This window comes from Lonchura striata, chromosome 6 (genome assembly GCF_046129695.1).
Source record: "Lonchura striata isolate bLonStr1 chromosome 6, bLonStr1.mat, whole genome shotgun sequence".
Classification (NCBI taxonomy): domain Eukaryota; kingdom Metazoa; phylum Chordata; class Aves; order Passeriformes; family Estrildidae; genus Lonchura; species Lonchura striata.
Genome location: NC_134608.1, coordinates 36,822,336 through 36,844,859, shown reverse-complemented (window position 1 = coordinate 36,844,859; position 22,524 = coordinate 36,822,336). Strand labels below are relative to the sequence as shown.

The 22,524-nt window shown below is 38.9% G+C and overlaps 1 protein-coding gene across 1 annotated transcript in view; it reads left to right on the top strand.

The window, feature by feature from the left end:
• Positions 1-245: 245 nt before the first annotated feature.
• The window catches only part of LOC110472112 (cytosolic phospholipase A2 beta), a 30,299-nt gene continuing 8,020 nt past the window's right edge, over positions 246-22,524 (top strand). The window contains exons 1-18 of the mRNA XM_031505022.2: positions 246-368; positions 6,286-6,358; positions 7,352-7,528; positions 8,164-8,300; positions 8,972-9,103; positions 10,286-10,344; positions 12,149-12,191; positions 13,378-13,441; positions 13,877-14,004; positions 14,127-14,237; positions 14,460-14,497; positions 15,385-15,520; positions 16,490-16,626; positions 16,884-17,106; positions 17,717-17,834; positions 18,841-18,978; positions 20,180-20,284; positions 20,747-20,932. Of these exons, the coding sequence (XP_031360882.1) occupies positions 348-368; positions 6,286-6,358; positions 7,352-7,528; positions 8,164-8,300; positions 8,972-9,103; positions 10,286-10,344; positions 12,149-12,191; positions 13,378-13,441; positions 13,877-14,004; positions 14,127-14,237; positions 14,460-14,497; positions 15,385-15,520; positions 16,490-16,626; positions 16,884-17,106; positions 17,717-17,834; positions 18,841-18,978; positions 20,180-20,284; positions 20,747-20,932 (2,026 nt within the window). The 5' untranslated portion in view covers positions 246-347. The remainder of the gene's footprint in view (positions 369-6,285; positions 6,359-7,351; positions 7,529-8,163; positions 8,301-8,971; positions 9,104-10,285; positions 10,345-12,148; positions 12,192-13,377; positions 13,442-13,876; positions 14,005-14,126; positions 14,238-14,459; positions 14,498-15,384; positions 15,521-16,489; positions 16,627-16,883; positions 17,107-17,716; positions 17,835-18,840; positions 18,979-20,179; positions 20,285-20,746; positions 20,933-22,524) is intronic.

The following is a 22,524-nucleotide window of genomic DNA, read 5'->3' as shown; positions in this document are numbered from 1 at the left end:
AGACATGTGGAAGAGGTTAGAGTGAAGCAAGACTTTCTGAACACATCAGAATCAACCCATAAACCTGGTGGGAGGATGTTGGGGCAATAGCAAATTGTGAGAAATACTAAGTAAGTGTCAGCCTTTCTGCTCACCTCTGACATTGCAGATCTTTCCCTCTCAGATGTAGGCAGGCCCTCCTCCACACAGAGGAGGCAGAGGGTGGAGCTCGGTGCCTGTATAAATTATATGTGTTCTTCAGGTTATTTCAGCAGCAGCAGCAGCACAACAAGCTGCCAGCGTGTTTGTCAGCTGACAGATCTGTTAACCAAATTGGGGTTTCGGTCGCTGCCGCCATCTTCCGTGCCATGGGGAGCCCACCAGCCAAGGTAAGAGAGCGGCAGCCCCACGCTTCGCTGTGGCCTGGCACCTCGCTCCTGGGCCTCTCCGCTCCAGCTCTCCCGGCAAACTCCCTCTCCGTGCATCTGCTGGGATGCAGAGGCTGCTGTGGTGTGGCAGGGGCATCCCGAGCCTTGCAGACTTGCCGCTCTCCCCTTTCGCATCACAGTAACTGATACGTGAGCGAGCTTCAGTGAAAACTCAGAGCAAATGGGCGCTTTGCTTTTTTTACCCTTGGTGTACATGCCAGAGTGAGGTCTGTGAAGGAAGAGGCGGCTGCTCTTGAAGAGTTTACCTTGGTAAAATGAAAGTGCTTTAGCCTTCCTGCGTGCTTTTCTTTGGATAGCACATGTTCATTGCTTGCCCCAGCTGAAATAAATAAACCAACAGCTTTATCTAGCAACAAAGCATAATCTATATTACTTTAGCTGCAGGGGAGACATCTAATGACCTGTTTGACCTGTTTAGATCTAGCTATTTTTAACGTAATGTTTACAGCCTTTGCAATTCTAGTGGAAGTATTTCATGTCTGGACTTGAGTTTTTGAATAGTAGGTTCCATTCAGAGATTTTAACTGGTGGGTTTTAGTATAAATCAACAGAACTACTAGCTGAAAATTCTTTTCTCATGTGTATCTTAAAAAATAATGGACATAGTGTCTGAATGCAAGGCATGAATTGTTTACAGATAATCATTCTTTATGTATCAACCCCTTTGTCAAATTTTGCTACAAATAAAAGAAATATGGACATTCATGGGCTTAGAATATAGTGAGAAACAATCTTACATGCTACAGCCGATAGAGATCATTAATTGTGCCATTTTGCAGGCAAAGTTAAAGATTAGAAAAGTATCACTAACTTGAATGGATAGCTCAAGGGATAGAATTCAAACATTCAGGCAGAGAAAATAAATTGTAAATGCCATGTGCTTTCTGGATAAAATTTGTATCTAATCCATCTATCAGTAAGATACAGACATATCTCTCTATTGTAGCCATGAATATTATCTGTTGTTTTTAAATATCTATGTTGTATCTAGTAAGACAGTCTTGGAGCTGATAGATGGGCAGATAGCTCAGGTATAATTTTATAGAGAAAATTTCAATAACGAAGTTCTTGCATTTCATCTCAATGTTAATAGACACCACTGCCAAAAGGTTTGAGTGCAAGCATAGTCTCAGGTCAGAAAGCTTCTGTTGCCAAGGAAAGAGATTAATTCAGTACTGCAGGTAGCTCTGCTGTTGTGCCAGGCAACCATGTGTTTCAGTGTGTGTGTAAGTTGGTGAATAGATATGGAAATAAGACCAGAGTGGTTTTGTGGGCTTTTTTTTTCTTTTATAATAAAACTCCCACATATTTAGAAATGTATGGATACTTCAAACTATCTAGGAAGATCTCCTAATCTCCCAGTTAGTTTTTTGCATTTTAAGAAAGCTACCAAATTGACACAGAAGTGATTGTCGGTATTAATTTACAACTTCTCAAATTTGTAACAATGTCTTTTCTTCTGCTCAGACAAGAATAATCCCTCCTTAGAAATTTTATTTTGTGAAATATGGAATAATTTTCATCTGACAAAATGCTCAGAAATTTTGCAAATACAAAGCCCCCAGGGACCCACTCATACGTATGAGGAGGTGTCTGATATATGTGAACAGGAGATACATCCCAAATCCACAATGATTCTTGAAGTAATCCATCAGTGATTACATGAAATTACAGTATGTGTTTGTAAGGTGAATTAGATTTCCTCACTAATTGTTCAACTTCCAATGATAAAATTTGGGACAATTGTGATTGCCAAGCAAAATGAGATTGTCATAGTTTGGTATATTTCTTCAGTCAGTCACTTTTTCCACTAGAACCTTTCATCCCTTTAATTTTAATGAAAGTAGGCAGCTGGCTGGAGAGATAAATTTCTAGAAGTGTTCTCACTGATGGAAGGGCTAATAGCCCCTACTAGATGTTAGAGGATCTAGTGGAAGAGAGTGCTTTAGAAGCAGGATGGTAATTAAGCTTTCTTATCGTTTATACATTTATAGATTTAATCTCAATTTGGTAAATTGCCAAACTGTAGTTGGACCAAATCCTCAGTATCTAACATAAAATAATGGTATGAATATGCCAAATAATTACATTTGGTGTGAGATCTTGTAAGCAAGATATTGTACAGATTCTAGTACACTACTGGAGAAAGAAGTAATCCGTGAAAGAAGGTAAGTATTAATGTCTGAAATGTATGTATAAAGCTGAGTGACAAATCCTACAGCTATTTTCAAAATGTCAGAAGACAGCAAAATCCTCATCTAAAGTTTAATATAATTTGGCGTTATCCCATGGTGATATCTGCTCACAGAGCTGCCTAAGCTTTGTACAGGGAGAGTGAAACACTGACATTCCAATCATCCTTCCAACATGTACAAACCAAGAACTTATTTTTAAAAAAAGAAAAAGAGAACAGAGAGTTATGGGATGAGGTTCCCAGACTGCAGAAACTTCCCTAGAATACTGACTTTCTAGTGAGGGTAGCCATGAGATGATCTTCTAGTAGCAGCATGGAGAGGCAGTAAAGACTGAAATCAAACATATGAGCTCTTGGTAAGGTTTTCTTCTTTTACTGCCATCCACAGACTGTTTTGGTAGGCTCCTCAATATTTATGAGCTTTGAGAAGATTTCATATGCTAAAGGTTGTCTTTTTGGAATGAAACCTTAAGTGACTCACTGCCTGTAAACAAAAGATTTATGTATCCTTCCAAAGCTGATCAACATTCCTATGGAAGGAAGTCAGTGAGAATGTATTATTACAATCAAGGAGATGGTGGCAACAGATGTGAATTTTCAGTCTGCTAAGGTTTGATACCGCTGTGGCAATTCTGACATGCTACTTTTATCTCCTCATTACTGATTCTTCTGTATTTTAAACAGAAATGACTCTCTCAAAGCTTGGTTCAAGAGTATAGAAATATAGTTTAATGCTAAATACTGTCAAGTGAAAAAAAGTTTGTTGGTTTCTTCCCCTCCCCCAAGTTTTATCCTTCCCTTTGGTACTCTGGAGATGCTACAATTCATTGGCCTGGAGTGTTATTGCTTAGGATGCAGCAATGCACAGGTAGCTGATTCCTGCACTCTGTTGTTTGCCTCAGTGTCACACTAGTAATTTCCCAGCAAAAATAGAATGATGTGCTTCTGGGAAAGCTGCCTTTGACTCTGGATGTTTACAGAGGGGTTTTGTTACTCTCTGCATGCCTGTGCAAGAAACCATGTTTCTCCTAAGGAAGTGAACTAAAATCAACAAGACCAATAGAGCTGCAAGTCTGTCAAGGGCTGTCTGGGTCAGGTGTCTGCACTCATCAAGTTGCATTAATTGTGAAGTTACATGTTGCTTTTCATGTTATGAAAATAGCAAATGGTACCACTAACTGTAATTATTTTTCATAGAAGGATAATCTGACAGACCAGCACTTTCAGGCAAAGATGTTAATTTAGATCATCCAAATCAGACCTTAGGAGTGTGCTCTGGACTGTTGTTGAAGAAATTTAGCTCTGCCTTTATCTGATGAAAAGAGGAATTAGCCCACTTCTGAATGGTTGTCATGGCTGAAGTAACTGCAGTCCTGGGAGAGGGATTGTTTCTGGCTTCCTTGTAGGATTTACAGAGCCCTCAGGGTTTATTATGACCACACTTTCTCATCTGAATCTGTTTACCTTTTATCCTGCAATAACACACCAGGACTAAGCTGCACCGAATCAGGAGGAGTGAAAAGTCACCTTTGATGTTTCCATTGTTTGGCAAATGTTGACATGTTTAAGGAAAGTGATTCCTGTAGGAAGGGGAAGGGAGGAGGAGTGAGGCACTCTGGCTGTAGTGGCAGAGGATGAAAACATGACACCTGTCACATCTGAGAGTCCTCTGACATGACCTGCAGATGCTCCATCTTTATAAGTAGTTAGGAAATTTTCATCACAAAAAGTTTCAAAGCAAATTTTATGCCAACACGTTTCTTCAGTGAAGGCAGATGGTTTAGGCTTCTGTTGAGCAAGGGAGAAGTTGATTACAAAATGACTAAGAATTAACATATTAATTAAAACTAGTCACCTCTATAATTGTCTACATAATCCAATAATTCATGTAAATGAAAACCACTAAGAATGCTGAGTGAGTGTCCCAGCTAGTAGTTCTATGATAAATAACTATTTGCACAGGAAAATTGAAGTCAAATTCTTTCTGCCGGAATAATATGGAAGTGTCCCAATTAGAACTTGTAATGTCCACAATACATTAAACTAAGGAAGTTTTAAATATGTCAGTTTTAAATTTGGAAGAAAACATACAAGAAGGAGTTCTTGCACAAAAACGAATTTGCTTTGTGTTTTTATACAAGCCAAGAGACAGACTAAAGTGAATAGGTTTAACAAGGGTTTCTCTGGTCAGGACAGCTCTTAAATGTAAATCTGAATTTAAAAAGTATGTAGCTTTTAAGTGACACAATAAAACTTAATATTAAGCCTTTACTTGAACATGCTAATTCACAGTTCAGATGATATCCATATTATGTAACGTAGTTTACCTCTAAACAAACTTGAAAGAAGCTGAATGCAGGCTATTCTCATCTCTAATGAACAGGTCCAATAGTCTCCACCTCATTTTAAAAGAATTTCAGATTAACTGTAGTGAGTGACTCTTTCTGTTGAGAGGTTCCTCCTTCCCCAACAGTTTGTATCTACAGAGTTAATAATGTCCTTGTCAGGAAAATTAGTCATGGTGCTAACTTTCAAAATAAAATTGTCAAATTATTTAGTGACAGTGTAATGAGATTCCCTGTTCAGACAAATAAAGATATTATTTCAGTTGGTAGCTTAAGCTTTAAGTTTTAATTTATTAGTTGCAGTGGGACTGTAATAACTGCATGTTATTATTCCTTAATATTGCTGATAAGCCGTGCTACTGTGGCATGCAAAAAACCCCAAAAAATAAACCTAACAGAAAATTAAGAGGAAATTTAAATGTATCAAATTGAAAAAAGATCTAAGTATTTTCCCTGCTTATGTTATTAAGATTGCTATATTTATCTATGTGTTCATTCATGCTTACCAGAACATCTTTTGAAAATGGCAAGTATTTTCTGAATAGCTTAGCCTGGAAAGCTTTAACTGTTAAGAGTTAGGAAGAAGTAACTTGAAATAGTGTTAAAATGATAGCCTGCCTGTGATAGAAATAAACCTCATGTCCAGAAGGGAAGTGCTTCCATTCCCATTAGGTATTTTCAGGATACATAATGAAACAAATTCTGTGATATCATACCTGCAAAGCAGAGCAGTTTTTATTTTGTCTGAAGGGTCTCTGCTGGACCTGTGATCTGTTCCCTCAAAGTCAGCAGAGCCATTTGGTGAGCTTGCCCTACTTACGAACATCACAGAAATTTAATCTTAGTTCAGATACAAAGTCAGAAGTTTATAGTGCATTTTGGTACGTACCATGTCCTGGCCTAGGTAGATCAGCTGTGCCATGACCTGGGCAGGCAGCTGCAGTTCCTGATATCCCCTTCCAAAGGCCCCATTCTGACTTACGGGTGGCGCGGGACCCTTGGAGTGTTGACAGTACAACCATCACTGTGGCCATACATGCACTAGGTTACCTGAAAACAAATGCCTCTGGAGTGACAAAGAAAGCTTTTCATACCAATGTCTGAGCCCGTGGTTTCTCTCTGAGTCTTCATTTACTCGAGCTCCTTAGCAAACAGCCCAGTGTGCCACCGTGTTTTCAGATCAGCGTGGTGTACTTCAACTTGAGGGTGGTCACCTCACTTCAAACAGACACAGGCAGACTGTCCCCTGTACTGTTCAAAATACATCTTGTTTTTGTATTCTGAGCTGATCTAATTATTGCATTTCTTTTCTCTGCAGATGAAGTTTTGCCCCATCCACATGCTTTCTGTAAGAATCATACAAGCTAAGAACATCAAGTCAAAAGACCTGTGTGAGTTGTGGTTTGATTGTTTTTAGTCACCTCCAGAGTTTACACAGTGAGCAATATTCTTAAGTTCTGAAGGTATGCAAGCAACGTACGTAAAGCACAGCAGTAGAAATACTAATGCCAGAGCTATAATTAAATCAAATGTCTCAGGTATCATTAAATTAGAGTACATCTCTAGTGGCATTTCAGGGAACTGGTAAAAAACAAGACACCCAGATTAATTTTCTGGGCCAAGGAGTGAAGGTAGACTTCATTAGGACATTGCCATCTATGAATCTGCTTGGGCAGGAATTTTGCTATACAAGCTGTGAATTTAGAGACCTTTTGTTGAAATATACCAATTAGACAAAATAATCAAAGGGAAATTAGAGAACTTCAAGCCTTCTAAAATACCTTATCTTTGAGGGTATTTGCTGACCAGTCACAATAAATTATATTGATAATTTTGATTAAGGAGGACCTCTGCAGATCCAGATCTAAGCCCATGATAAGCATGCGGACAAAACAGACTTTTCTGTGTACTTTTGTGTTCAAGTGTCTTTAACTCATTATGTCCCCTTCACAGCCTCCTATGTCTCCTTCTCCAGGTGTGCTGTGGACCAGCTATTCAGCTGCCATTTTTGCAGAGGTCTCCAATGAGTTCCTCAGTTAGGACAGAGGCATTGAGCTGCCTTGTGTCAGTTTTGAAACTTCTGGCCTCTCTACTCCTCTAGTGAAAAATTACTCACTCAGCAAAAAAGTACATCACTTTGCAATGATTTACTTGAGTTACAGCTGAGACCATGTGTGCCTTGCAATGCAGGGTCGAGCCTGGATGTGAGGAAGAGCAGAGGGAGTGAATCCCTTGTCAGCTGAGAAACTGCCTGCCAAAGGCTTCCTGTGCTCCAGTGGCAAATGCCACGTAGCATCATCCAGAGGTGGACACTAGAAAAGTGTTAGTGTGACAAGGCCTGTATTGCTGAGTTTCAATGATCTCTTCTATCTACTCTATTGAAGGGACAGTTCCACTTTCGTGCCAAAACCTTGCGGGGCAATGTTATTCACTGCTTGATACCAGTCTGAAGTATTTAGGCATCTCGGGCTGCAGTAGAAATCTTCCATCAAGTCCTGACTCCAGCTCTGAAAGACATCACCCTGGAGATTTCCTTTCACACCGTTGCCAAGCTTCACAAAGTAAATGTGCTTCCCCACCCTGGCTCTCCCCAAAGGATGGCTGCTCGAGGCACTGACTGCACTAACCATAAGGAATAGCTGTAGGATGGAAGTGAAATGAAGATTTCTGACTTGCTTGTGTCCTCCAGCTCTTGGGCCCATGCTGGCCTTGAGCTGCAACAGATCATCTTGCCTAGTGCCTAAGACCTCTAGACAGCCATTATGTCCCCTCCGCATGCTTGTGTGACTCAGCTGAGCAAACCAGACTCTGATCTCTGCTGTAATACGTGTTCTCCTTTCCTGTAATCATCCTAACAGCCCTTTGTGGAACCAGCTGTAGTTTCAGTTTAACTTTTTAACATCATTGGCTGGAATTGTAAGGACTAAGCATGAGGAATGGTCAATGGGTATAGTCCACTTTCCTCTTCTCTTCCCATGGGAAATGTGGTTCTTAGTGTACTTTGTGTGTGCATGTGTACATATGCAGTTTGTAGTTACTCAGGAAATAGATGGTTTTCCTTGGTTGTTTCCAAAGGGTGATCTGATCACTAATTTTAAAAAAAAGTAGTAATATTTATTAATCTGCAAGATTATGGCCTAGCCCTACTGTTCCTCTATAGCATTGGCGTCAGGTTTTTAATTTTTCTCTGCTGCAGTGACTGCATCAGACTGCTATGTACGCTTGTGGCTGCCGTCTGCTTCACCTGGGAAGCTTCAGACCAAAACCATCAAGAATTCTGACAACCCTGTCTGGAACGAGACTTTCTACTTTAGGATCCAGAGAGAAGTTGAGGTAGTAAAAAAATAGAATTTTCATCAATTTAAATAGCTGGGAATCCTCAGGAGACACCATGTTGATCAACTGTGCTAAAATAACTTAAGAAAATGCTTGCTCAACAGACTAGTTTGCACAGAACAGTAGACATAAGAAGTAGTACTTTTCTTAGCTGTTTACAGACATTGGTGATGTAAATGCCTGTATCTAAGCTAGTCCAGACTCTTATTTCACTTGAGTGAAATAAGTGCTATTGTAGTATACTTCTGTACTATTTTGGCATGGCTAACTTTGAAAGAGCTTTCCCTGCACTGGTTCTAAGGGAAGAGTAGAGAAGTTGCTGTGGTGTAGACAACAAATGTAATCCTTTCCTAAATTATGGAATTTGGATAACTTGGGAATGAAGAAACTAAGTGTGTTCTTTGTGTGGGTTATCAGTGAGGTGCACAGCACTGGCATCTTTTCTGTCTCAGGAGAGTGGGAACCTCTGTTATAGGTAGTTGTTTTCCATTTCACAAGTTTCCCAAGATTAGGTGTAATAATGTTCTATTTTAGAAGACAACTGAAGGACATGCTTTTTTATTCTTACTGCTCTTCTAGTGAAACAGTTGCAAAAATCTATAATAATTTTTTTTTTGTTTCTGTCGAACAGAAGCTCAAGTGTTCTTACTTATTTTTTCTACTACCAGAACATTTTAGAATTGGCAGTGTGTGATGAAGATGCACTCACCAAAGATGACATGCAGTTCACAGTTCTTTTTAATGTTGCTAGAATCAGACCTGGGGAGATAATCCGCGAGACATTTGCTTTGAAATCAGAGGTAAGGGCTGAAAACACAGGGAGAGATTGACAAAACCTCATTGTCCACATTGTCTTCCATGTTAAGTACCTTCATGAACAGGTAGCCTTATATATCATTGTCAATACCTCATCAAAACAGATATAATTTTGCTGTAATTTTGTGACTTCATGAATCCCTTTTTACAAATTCAGAAAATGAAGCAGCTTCTGTCTCATGCTCTCTGAGGGCAACATATTTTAACAGAAAGCATCTGTAAATAATAATTTTTATCTTTTAGAATCCAAAAAAATACTTGTTTACCTTTCAGCTGTATGCCAGCTTTGCCACGCTTGGGGGAAATTTCCTCATAAATGGCAACTTATTTGTTAAAAATATGAAAACAATTCACTCATCACTTGAATTAAATGGTTCTTTCAGGCTTTTTTCCCTGTTGTTGCTCATGCTGGGTTTCCTTCTGGTTGATTCAGATTTCTCTAGCCCATAGTAAAGGAACATCTGTCCTGCTAACATCTTTGGTATTTTATTAAAGAGCCCATGAAAGAGGGTTGCTCAGTAAACAAAGCTGGGATAGGTCTGTGACAACTCCTGGGCTTGTCTGAGTTGCTGCTGAGGTGCTGTTGCTACACACTCATTACAGGAGGGAGACAGTCCATAAAAACAGCTACTTCCCACATGCTGAAAGCTGTTAATATGGATTTTCCTTATGACCGAGCGGGTTGGTGCTGTGCACTTCTCAGCCAGTGGGTGAGTCACTGGGAAATACAATGATTCAATAGCCACTTCAGCCACTTGCCTAATTCATCTCTTCTGGGTTCAGTTCAAGTGTGCTTTAAATGGTTTGTATGTGAAAATGTTTCTGGTCTTCGTGACAGTTTTTGCTGGGCTTTGATGCCTTTCCCTCATGCACATTATCTTGCAGAGAGCCATTATGTTTCCTTTTCAATCAAGCTCCCTCTCAATCAGAGAAAGAAATAGATATAATTCTACATATCACACAATGGGACACTATTAATCTTATGTGCCTTACCCAAGCCTGTGGTTTCTGTTGCAATTTCAGCTTTGGAAAGACACAAACCCAAACTTTTTTGGTATCATTTGCAGAAGAGATGTCAGGCCTTGAAGTTCTTTTTAGGTGTGTCTGTGCTGCCAAATTCTTGCAGCCCTCAATAATCTGTATTTATTTTACCCATATCTTTTTAGACAGAGAGTTGCCCTAAGAAATGGGAAAGTTTGGAAGTGGAATTCTGGATGGAAAGAATGTGAGTAAAATTCCAAAGCTAAAAGGTATAGAACGCATCTCAGAGGATGAGAAACTACTTCCAGCTCTTTCTCCCAGCAGTGAACATAAATTACAGTTTCAAACTTTTTTTTTTTTTTACCTTCCTTAGCTAATTCCACCTTTCATTATATTTCATACAAATCTTAAACTTCTGTTGAACCTGTATATCTAGATCCTGGAAATGTAATAAAATTGTCATGATGTGATAACTTTTACACAAGATGCATGTGCAACTTAATGGGAGTGCTCTTCAGATTGTTTATAGTAATTGAACAACGCCTAGAACATTATGGAATTTTTCAGAGACCATAAAACTTGCCTTATATTATTGTAACAATGTATACTTGGAGTTATGTAGACAGTACTAGAAAAGTCACACATTAAGCAATAGCTTAGTTAAACTGAAAAAACATACAATCAACAAATAATGAAAATAAGACCATCTGCCTCAAAGTGGTAATCAGCATTGTCTGCAGAAGAACAAGTCCCATGAGATAAACTTTAGCTGTCTTTTAAATCCTATGACAGACTTAGTTGAAGAGAACCCCCTAAACTACACATTCTGGAATATTTGAGTATAGCAAGAAAAAAAAAAAAAGAAAAACCCCAAAACAACAACAACAAAAATCCCTAAAAAAACAAAAATACCAACCAACCAACCAAAAAAAAAAACCCCAAAAAAAAGTAGTCAAATGTAGTCCAGTGAAAACTGGCTAACTTGCGTGATCAGAAGGAAGTGTAAGTAAGACAAATAAGACTTCTTATTCTTAAACATGAGGAAACTGTAAAAAAAAAAATCATTATTTAATTTACCTGTGAGAGGTACCTTAAGAGATGGTATCACATATAATGATGGTAATAATCTCCTGCAACTGTGGAAGCAGTCACAGTCAGATATATAAAAGGTCAGAATGTGAAGCAGTGCTTGGGAACTGGATTCAGACTAGAAATAAGAGGAACACCTTTCACCATTCAAGTTATAAGGCATTTGGGCGACAACCATTCCTAGAAGTCAAACCTAATTATTTAAATATATTTTACAGTTGAAATAGAAGTTTTAAGTCTGGAAATGGTGTTTGGTAAAATACCCTGCACCTACAAAGGTTATGTACTGCATAATCTCAATGGCCCTTTCAGATATATGAAAGCATTTATGAATGTGTGTAACATAGAGGTGTTGGAATATTTGCCTTAGTGAAAGATGCTGTTAGTAGACTCTACAGATTACTCATGTAATTAAATAACCACATTCATTCAGTGACAGACCAAGGTCTTACAAGGTAAAATATCTAGGACAAAGATTTTTCATTGCTTACCTCTCTGTTTTGCAGCCATACATATAGCCCAGTGGGAGTTAATTCTTATTTGCCATTCATTTTTGGTCAGCCATAAGTTATAATATGAACTAGTCAGAAATGTCTTTCCTAATAAATGTTTGCAGAACACATTAATAGCAGTCTTTGCTTTTCCCAAGTTATATGGTCATTTGTTAATAGCAGGACATGATTCCACATATACCAATATGCCTTTGTTCTGCTGTAACTTAGCACATAGTTTTAAGCATTAGTATTTTTATGGGCTTTCCTGTCTTTGTTTGGCTGATGTATTTTGGTTCACATACTTAGCATGGGATCATATATTTTGCCTTTTAAAAAACAAATTGTGATAACTTATCTATATTGGGAAAAGTCATATAACTGCTATTTAAAAAACTAAACAAAACACACCAAAATCCAGCTATTCACACAGCTTTTTTTGTTTGTTACTTGTTTTTGTCTTTTCAGTCCTGGCCCTCCAGAGCATCTCATTACCAATGATGTCCTAGTGGTAAGGTTCACATAATTTATCTTGGAGTGATATCTGCTTCATTTTGTTCCTCTCCTCTTCCCCCATTTCATAGAAAGAACAAAACCTAGCATAATAGATAAGAGTATGGTGTGCATTTTAAAGTCAGAGATATGAGACAGTGCCCCTGTGTTACAGCTCAGCTGTTGCTCTCTCCATAAAAAAACCAGCAGCTGTGAGTCCTTGAAGTCCTCAGCTATTACAGATGTCAATATGTTGCCACACTGTGGTTTGTTACTCTTGCAGAATCCCATATTTATTTGTGTTCAAAGTGAAAACTGATTGTGTTTCTTGTAACACAGCATGGCACTTGGCAGGAAAAACAAAGGTCATAAAACATCTGTAGAAGACAATAGTAGGTGTTCAGTGTGCTTATTACTGGAAGGGTATCTTAGTGTAACAGCTTATTGGGAAATTAATTTTTTAATAAAGAGTTATCTTAGTTGAAACATAGAGCCCTGTTCTAGTGCTAGTCAGCATGTGGTACATTGCCTGTTTCCTTGGGCTGGCCCAGCAGCTAAGGAGTACCAAGTACTGCATGCCAACTCCTCCAAGCTTGTGCATGGTTCCCAGATGCTAGCCCTTGATACCCCTGAGGCAAAGTAACACATATTATATTCTTTCCCCCTCATTTTCTGTGTGAGGCATAAGAGTTGCAATGACTGGCATGCATTGTTCCTGAAATGAGTTGGAAAACTCTACTGGCATGAGTTATTAAAGGTGAACTGGAGTGACTCAGGTGGAGGGTAGGATGGAATAAATCCATGATTTCCCTACATCAGGGCCAATAAGAAGATGCTTTGTAGGCTAATAATTGCCACAATACACAGAAACCCATCATCAGGTATTTTCCCTCACCCTTGCTAAACAATTATTAGATATATATGTTTGGGCACCACTGTGTTGTACAGAGTTTCCTGATTTTGGGATAATTTGAATGTGTTAACAACCTCTGACAATGCTCCACTGTATCGACACACTGAAGAGTGCAACTTGGGCTACTGTCCTGGAATAATGAGCTCTGAATTTTCGCTTGGATCACTCCTGGCACTGAGACCAGTTCAGTTGGCTCAGTATTATAGGTGGTGGCTGTCTGCATGATGTTTCATTATTTGCAGCAGATGTGTTATTTGCTTTCTTCACCCTTTTCCTTTTCTGCCTTTTGCAGTCCCGTGAGGTTTGCTGCTTGGAAGTGCATGTGGACATAAATGAAAGCAGGAAATACTTGAGAGGTATGGCAATTTCTCAGTGAACTGAGAACATGACCAAACCAACTCTATTATAGTAATTCAGACCCAGATAGAGGCATTTTAGAGTACAGAGACAACCAAGAATGTTCTTAATTATATATAAGTAGTCATACCCGATCTTAAATAAAATGCAATGCACTGAAATGCCCTGAACTGGTCTCTGTGTCTTTTCCTTGGAGCTATCAGGTTTGGACACAGTAGACCTTGCTGGTGGAAGTAAGAGAGGATGCTGACTCTGGGAGCACTGCAAGCTATGGGGGTAAAAGCAGGAGTACCAAGTCCTGTGCTGTAGGAGACTTGCTGGTAGTTTACAGAGGAGCTACCACAGAAAGTTACTCCATCAAAAAGTTTGCCAACTTTGCTAGCTCTTTTATCTGAACAGCAATATTATTCTCTAAATAAACCTGTTTTTACTAGAGGGTAAAAATCTCGTGCTTACGGTGCCTGCATCTCACGAGAGAACGCAGAAGACGACAGAGGACACCGATACTTTCTACTTCCACTGCGTGAAGGCTTGGGAGCCAGTTCTGAAAGTCAGGCTGCAGGTAAGGGGCACTACACAGTGCTGCTGTTCATACTGCTTGCTTATTTCTGGTGTGATCAAAATAGCAAAGAACTGCACTGTTTCTGTTCTGTGGGTACAACCCATGCTTTTTGTTTTGTATAGAAAGTTTCTGATAAGGAAGATGACAACAGCAATTTAAGTGACACCTTAACGATACCACTGAAATTTCTCCCTGTTGGACATAAAGTGAAAGTAACCCTTCCTGTAAGACATGTAAGTGTTTCATAATTTGTGTCTGGAAAGAAGAGTAGAATAGCCCTCACTATTTAACACATTAATATTAAAAAAACAAAACCAAAAAACAAACCCAAAGCAACAACCAAAGAGTATGCAGGGTGGTAGTGGTGGGACTTTTCAGGAGGCACTGAAAATCTAAGTTCAAAACTTCTCTTTTTCCCTCCACTCATTTTCCGGCTCTTATCTCTCTGTTTACAGAATGTGCCGCTACAGTTGTACCTCCAGCTAAATGCTTGGTAAGAGGTTTGTTTTTTTTCTCTAAAGGTTTTATTGCTTTTTGAACTGTGAAATCTAGAACAGAGTATCCTTTATTTAGATATAAGGAATGCACAACACTCTGGGCAAAATGTAACAATATTTCAGTCATTATTAAAGAGTCACCACAACACTCAAAGCTAAATGTCCTTGGGGCAAAGGAACCCCACCAAGATGCAAAAAAAATTATGAGAGTTTCAAATGGTGAGGGACTTAGTCACTGAGTGTCCTTTGCATCAAAGAATCAAAGACTGAGACTGGAGGCTTCTTCAAAAAGGGCATAGGAAGAAGGCAGAGGGAAAAGAGAATTTGAAATAACAAAACATCAGAGTCCATACATTACCCAAAGGACACATGTTCTCTTAAGAAAACAGACTTGTGGCTCTGGTGATATCAAGAGAAAGAAGTATAAACTAGGGAAGACAAAATGTTGCATTGTAAAATAATGTGTCAGACAAGAAACAAACAAAAATTATTTGAATATCTTTTTCATTTTACAGTTTCTGTATAAGTCTGCAGTACAAATGCCCATGAAATGCCCATTGTTAGGTTTAAGTCATCCTTTGCTCAGAAATCTTATGAAGCAGAAATAGAAAGGATTCAGCTTACAAAGCTACTGAAAGTCACAGAGGCCCTTCTTTGTTTTAATATTTATTATCCTTAGCTGACAGTAAATCTTACACTGAAACAATAAAGAGACCATGTAGAAGCAAAGAAGTTGATTTCTTTGCAAATGAAAGGTACATTTCTGTATAAATCAGAGCAAGAAATCAGGATTTTTAAAGAATTCATTAGATTGCAGTTGCTGAAAATAGATCCATATGCATTTTAAACACCAATCCTGTGCCTCTGGATTTATTTGTTTCAGCACAGAAAAACTGGATGTGCGCTTAGGGTATGATCTGTGCCAAGGAGAGCAAGAGTTCCTGCATAAGAGGAAGAGAGTTGTTGCTGGTGCCCTGAAAAGGGTTCTTCATCTGGAAAGAGATCTACATGGACATGAGGTCTGTGCTTTGGAATTCAACATGGGGTGTGGGTCTATTGAATTAGGATTGGCACAACTCCCCTTGAAATTTCTAGTAATATTTGCAGGTTGCTAACAAATCCATTGATTTGAATGGCAGCAGAGCAGAGGCTTTGTGGCATGCCCCTTACAGCAGAGCAGAGGAATACCCCTTACTCATGTAAACTTTCAGCTCAAGTATTCATCCCTCCAATCTTTTCAATGGGCCCAAATAACAATAATGTAATAATACCACTCTTCAAACACAGTTCCCAACAGTATGGTGCTGCAAGTCAGCAAGATATGAGGCATTGTGTTAGATACAGCCTAGTCAGGCAACCCATACCAATAGGAAAACAAGAGTATTGGAAATTCACCTCACATAAATACTTATTAAATCAGTGTAATGTCACTTCTTTAAGATTACTTTTTTTCTTTCTTCATTCTCAGAACACCTCTTACAAAAAGTAAACATTTTTTTTGTGGTGAAGAAAGAACATTAGAACATTTTATAACAAGCTGAAGTTTTTGTTGCCAAGATCCAGGGTGACTTTTTAAGGGAAAACTTCTTTTCTTCCTGGAATTATGTTTGTTAAATGAATGCTGTCCAAAGAATCAGCAGCATTCGAAAAACTCCCTTAATCCATTTTAATTGCATTTATCGCAATTTGTTGTTGTTTGTAATAAAATCATATGATTGTCTATTCTTAATCATTGCAATTCCAATTATAGAGAGCAGAGGCAAGAAGGAAGGTTAAAATGACTGCATATTCAAACTCATCCAAGCATTGGGGTTAAGAGTCTCTAGAGGTTAATTTCAGTAAGGTACTGGTAAAGATTGGCTATGTGATGATTTAATTCACTGTCCTCCAATGAATCTGCTGAAGAAATTCTGAGAGCTGTAATTAGTTAGACTTTTTCAAGTAACAAGGGAGTAACTTTCTGAGAATACTACTTGTGTTTTGGACAGGTCCCAGTAATAGCTGTTATGGCAACAGGCGGAGGTCTCAGGGCGATGTCAGCTATGTTTGGCCACCTCTTAGCTCTTCAGAAGCTAAATCTCTTGGACTGTGTCACCTACCTCACTGGGGCTTCTGGCTCAACATGGTGGGTATAGAAAATGAGACTGGATTTGGAATGACTGTGACTACTTTTCCACACAGTGGGAGATACATCTCTTTCAGACTTATATTGTTAACAAGTGGACATAATTCCCTCATGAAGCTCTTGCTGTGGGCTCTCAATTATTACTTCAGTTTAGGCTCACTGATTATCTTTAATTGATTGAAATGATTGTGTAAATGTATCAATTTTCCAAAATTATCTAAACAAATGGGTGATTTTCTTACATTTCTGCTCCTTAGGACCCTAGCAGACCTGTATGAGCATGCTGACTGGTCACAGAAGTCTCTGGAGGGGCCACTTAAAGCAGTAAAAGAGCAAGTGACAAAATGCAAACTCAACCTTATGTCTATAGACCATCTGAAATATTATCACAAGGAACTTGCTGAAAGGGCAAAAGCAGGACATGTGCCATCTTTTACAACTCTGTGGTCACTTGTTCAGGAGATGTTCTTACATGAACGGGTAGGTACATGGTCCTGCTACACATTTGGGAAACACCACTTTATTTAGAGCCTTATTCTTTGAGGGCACAATGTAATGTGTGTAACAAATGCAAAGAGACCAAGTCATGCCAACGTGGTCTGTAAGCTATGACAGAGGATCTTGTAACCAGGATTTTTCAGAGTAGATAATCATTTGAAGGTGTCTCTGTCTTAGGGCGCCCAACAGCTAGCAACTTCAGTAGGCAAAGTCCCAGAAAGAACTGAGGAATTCCCGCCCCTACCCTCCCTGAAAAGTCAGATTTTTAAAGTCTGCTTCTACTTTGACATTTAAAAGTTAGAGTAATCTGTCCTCATGTGAATATTAATCTCAACTTCAGTAAAGATCTGTGGGATACAGGCAGTCAAGGCACTGGGATATTCTAATGAAGAAGTTACTAGGTACCCAAAAGGCAACCGGGAAGGAAAGTGCAGGAACATGAAGGAAAAGTCTCTTTGAAAAATGTGACTTACAGATGCCTGTGTTGTAAAATCTCTGTTATCAATCTTTACCTTTTTACTTGGGTAGATTGTGCCAGTGTTATGCTCTTACAGAGGTTTATTGTGATTTTTTTTTTTATCTCAATGATTAGCCAAGAAAGTACAAACTCACAGACCAGCGCAAAGCATTGGAGCATGGGCAAAACCCACTGCCTTTCTATGCAGTCCTCAATGTGAAAGAGGAGAAGTTTGGTACTTTCAAATTTAGAGGTAGGTGTTCCTGGAGTTTCTTCTGATTCTGGGTATGGATTAAAGAGGATGTGGGGGGAGGTGTGTATGGGGGGAGAAAAAAAGGGGAATACGTGAGTTCCTTGCCCTCACTCAGTATTCATCTTTTAATAAAATGTTTATTTTTTGCAAACTGCTGTGTGTTGGCTAGAAAGAGCATGTCTGCTGGATAACATCCTCAGCTATAAAGAGGGTATTAATTAAAAATCTCTGGTGAAGTAATATTTTTACAACAGACACTGTGAGTGAGTGTGAGAAAATAATCTGGTCTTTTCTGCCATGCCTATAAAATGGCTATGATGCCCCATTAGTTTCTAGGGGTGCTGTGAAATGCAATTGTCACTTCCTAAATATGATGCTGATGAGTGTATGAAAATGGAGTGGAATATGATTGGTGTGATGGGTGTGATATGACATCCTTTGAATGGATACAGGCCTCATTCAACAAAAGGTGTTAAAAGCAGTAGCTACTGGAAAGAAAAACAATTAGTCCTTAGTTTATTTAGGTTTATAACTATAGTTCTACTGTAATGCCTGTACAGGACAGCTTGAGCCAGGAAACTGCACATCCATGCCACACTGTAATTTCTAGTGTGATGTTAATGTGTCTTCAGGCTGCTTTGTTATATCTTGTAGACTGGCAGTTTTGGCTTAATAGAGCCTTCATGACAGTCACTCCTTGCAATTCACACCACTCTTGCATGAAGCATAACTGATGCTCTTGATTTAGAGAGGCAGTGTGGCCCCAGAATCTTTATATAGAAATAGATATCTAAGCATTTGAACCTAATGTTAGAGCTTTTCTGAGTTGAAAAAGCTGGTTCCTTTTGGTTACAAATAATCTATCAGTTTGTATGAAAGTGGACAGTGCAGCTTGCAGTACAAATGTGCAGATAGTAGAGAGCTGCTGAGACAAGCAAGATCCTTGGGAAGGTTTTGGGGGTTTATTTTTATTGCAACAAACCTGTCTCATGTAAATTCTTTGTAGAGTGGGCAGATTTCTCTCCTTATGAAGTGTCCATACCAAAATATGGAGTCTCCATTCCTTCAGAATATTTTGACAGCGAGTTCTTCATGGGAAGGAGAGTGAAGAAGCTGCCAGAGTCTCGGATCTGCTATCTGGAAGGTGACATAGCAGTGCTGTGTAGTTAATCACAGCATTGTAGAAAGTGTGATATTTGCAAGCCACAGGCACAGCGTTCCTTGCCAGCACTTCTGCTTTAGCACTCCTACTTTAGCACTTTAGCACTGCTTTAGCACTTTAAATCAATGGGCTTTTTACCCCTTTCATACACTTCTGATCTTTGTGTATCATCTTTTCTCCTGTCCTCCCTTTTCACCTGGGTGGATTTGGGAAAGTTGCAGCATGGTTCCTGTCTAAACTGAACAAGATGGTAGAAGAGGCAAGTTGAGGAAATCATAAGCATTCCTTCCCTGATCAGTCTCTAACTCTTCACCTTCATAAACTATATTTCTAGACAAAGCATTACTGGAGTAAAATTGGAAGGAGCTGAGAATAAAATACGTAATCTCGAACAAGCCACAAAGGCAGGAGCTACCTGAGCTTTGTGTCTTGAGGATGGTGTCACTAACCTTCTCTGCTCATAAGGATGAAGGAAGACCTTTTGCCCTTCAGTTTTGACTGGCCTTTTTGCCACCAAAGGTGAAGAAAGGGAAAAATCAGCTAGTCAGAGGAACCCGTCTGTCCCAGGAAGATTTTAAATCCTTACAAGTGTTTTAGCTTTGATACCAAAAACAAGGGTAGAGGATAAAATCCCCATATTTATTTCACTGTGGAGTCTGATAGAGATTCAGTTTGTTTCTCACGTAACTACCTGGCACAGAGATTAATGAGGAAGGATAGTTCTTTTCCAAAAGCAGACTCACAGATGGAGCCAATTCTATTTTGAACCTGGACCAGCCGCACTCCACAGAAACAAAACATGCCTAGAAGGAAGAAAATTAGTCTTAGATCAATTTAAATAATAAATCAGTTTAAAGAAGGCCTTTATATTTATATGGCTTCACCATGCTTTCAAAGCCTACTTTTCTCTCACACGTACACAGGAAACTTTCTACATAATTTGGGTGACTGATAGCTCTTATTTTGTTACTCTGTACTATGCAGTGAATGTTCTGTGTGTAGTTACCTCCTGAGAAAGAGCACTGAAGTGCTTACACCACAGTGTTTGAACTCTGAGACCTGCTGCTTAAGTTGTGTCATGATAGGGTCAGGTTGGGTGGACTAATAATGTGTACTATGGATATTTGTAATAGTGGTTAACATGTGGTAGTGCAATACTTTTCCCATGTGGTTTGACTTGCAGGTCTTTGGACAAACATCTTTACTAGGAATTTGCTGGATGGCTTGTACTGGTCCTCAAATTCAAATGAATTCTGGGAACGATGGTCCCAAGATATGGTAGATATAGGTAAGAGTTTCTAAAGTGTTGCCTCACTGTGGATCTTCCAGCATGATTTTAATATGTATCAGAATGATTGCTATGTCCTTTTCTCTTCTCTCTTCTCTCTTTTCCCAGAGGCATGCTCCATGTTAGTACAAATGTTTTTCATTTAAAATTTCCTCATGGTCTGTTAAATGGCTCTGCCTGTTACTGCAAATGAGAAGCTTGGCTTTTACTTGTGGGCAAAAGTACAAAGCCAGCATGTCATTTGAAAGAGTAAAACACAAAACTGTGACTGCTTTAAAGAAAACTAAATATCTCTTTGGTAAATGACATGGGTCATGTGCAGATGTTTTCCAGCAGCCTGCAAGAAACAGGGATGACAGTGACCCACAGGAAGACAACAAGGGCAGCTAGCCAGCAGAGGTGTCTGGCAGGGCAGATTGCTGTTATTTTTTTCACTATTTCATGGTTTCTTCTCTATTTCAGAAAAGCATTCTCCTGAGGAAGACATTACTGTTATCGAGCCTCCATCTTGTTTGTCAGGAAAGTTGTATGAAATGTTTCAGGACATTATGACCAAGCGTCCACTACTGGGAAAGTCACATAACTTCCTGAGAGGCTTAGAGTTTCATAAGGATTATATCCATCAGAAAAAATTTATTGAATGGAAAGGTAACTGCAACAAAGAGTTAGCTGCACTGTGCAGGTAACATCTCAGATTTTGTTTTTTAGACTTTGGAAAACTCATATTTGTTTCAGGGTTTGGAAATTGGCTGAGTTGGACCTATGTTCATGGTATCTGTTTCTTTAGGGTAACAGGTTAAAATTAACTAGTCTTAACTGCTCTTTCACTTCCAGAAGATACCTGTAATTTGTGTCAAGAAATGCTTTTATACAGGAATTTTGTCACTCTGCATAGGTATAGTAGTCAAAAGATTTAGGAAGGGCAGAATCTTTTGAGGTCAAGAAACAAAGGTAACACCAGAAGCATAAAATAGCAGGTTATTATGTGGATCAGGTGAAGGAAAGGACTAGTTGCAAGCATGTGGCTTCCCATATGTCTGGTGTTTTTGCCTGATGAATTATCCATCCAGAGACCTCTCTTTTTCAGAAGCAGAAATACCAAAATCCAACTACAGAAAGTTAGTCACATAGGTTTAGACTTTAAATGTTAAAAAAACAGATACATAGACTTGATTTATAAATTGAAGAGCTATTGTCTATGACCTTTGCTCTGTAAGCAGGCAGCAATATTTATACCTCAAAACCTATTAAACAATCTGTGAAATTATAGCAAGGTGATGAAGATGATGTTTTCTGCATCAGAAACCTTCGATAATCCCAGCATTTTAATTTATTCCATGAACAGGTAGCAATGTGTGAGTACCCCACATTATTGAGGTTAATCTGTCTTCAGCAAGAAAGCACACATTCTCTGCCTTCTCTGAGCCCTTCTCTTGGCAAGTTGCATTTCTCTCCCATTTTAGGCAAGTTACAATGTGTTTTGTCCCTGCCCTTGCTACACAGTTTGCTGACAATGGCGAGAGATGGTGGTGCTTTTCTGTGGATTAAGGCAGAGCCCACAGTGTGCTATCTGCTTTTAAAGTGTTTAGTAAGCAAAATGTCTCTGTCCTAAAAGGGTCTGCACTAAGAAAACAAATGAAAGAAGGAGAAAAAACAAGTAGCATAAGAAGGGTGGGTGAGAAAAGGAGCAAGCAAGTAGCTTCAGAGGGTGGATGAAGGATGAAATTGTCAGTCAGTAAATGTTAAAAAACATAACTGTCCTTATATTTGTTGACAGTTTTGTAAAGACAAATGGGTAGAAGCAGATTTCAAGGAGAATTTTGAGGAAGTGAGCATAAAACCACTAATGACTATCTCAGTGTAGATATTCTACAATTAAGGTAAAATATGTGGAAAGCATGAAATCCAGAATGGGAAAAGGGAAAGTGAAAGCCTGGAGTGGAAAAATTATCAGGTTTTCCATCTCCTTTTTGTTGCCTGCATAATATCAAGCTACACCCAGGTATGGATCCATTTTTAGGAGTAAGAGGAGATGCCAGGTCTGTGAATAGAAATGAGTCTTGTGGTAGATGAAGTCTTAAGAATAGAGCTTTGTTTTAAAGGCTTCCCTGCAGCTCAGGTTATCTGACATATCAAAACAAGACTTTTCATGCCTAATTTTCCTGGTGAGAGATTGAACTAATAGTCTGGATTTAGCATAATCCCTTTACAGTAGTATTCATGCTTCCAAGGGTATTTCT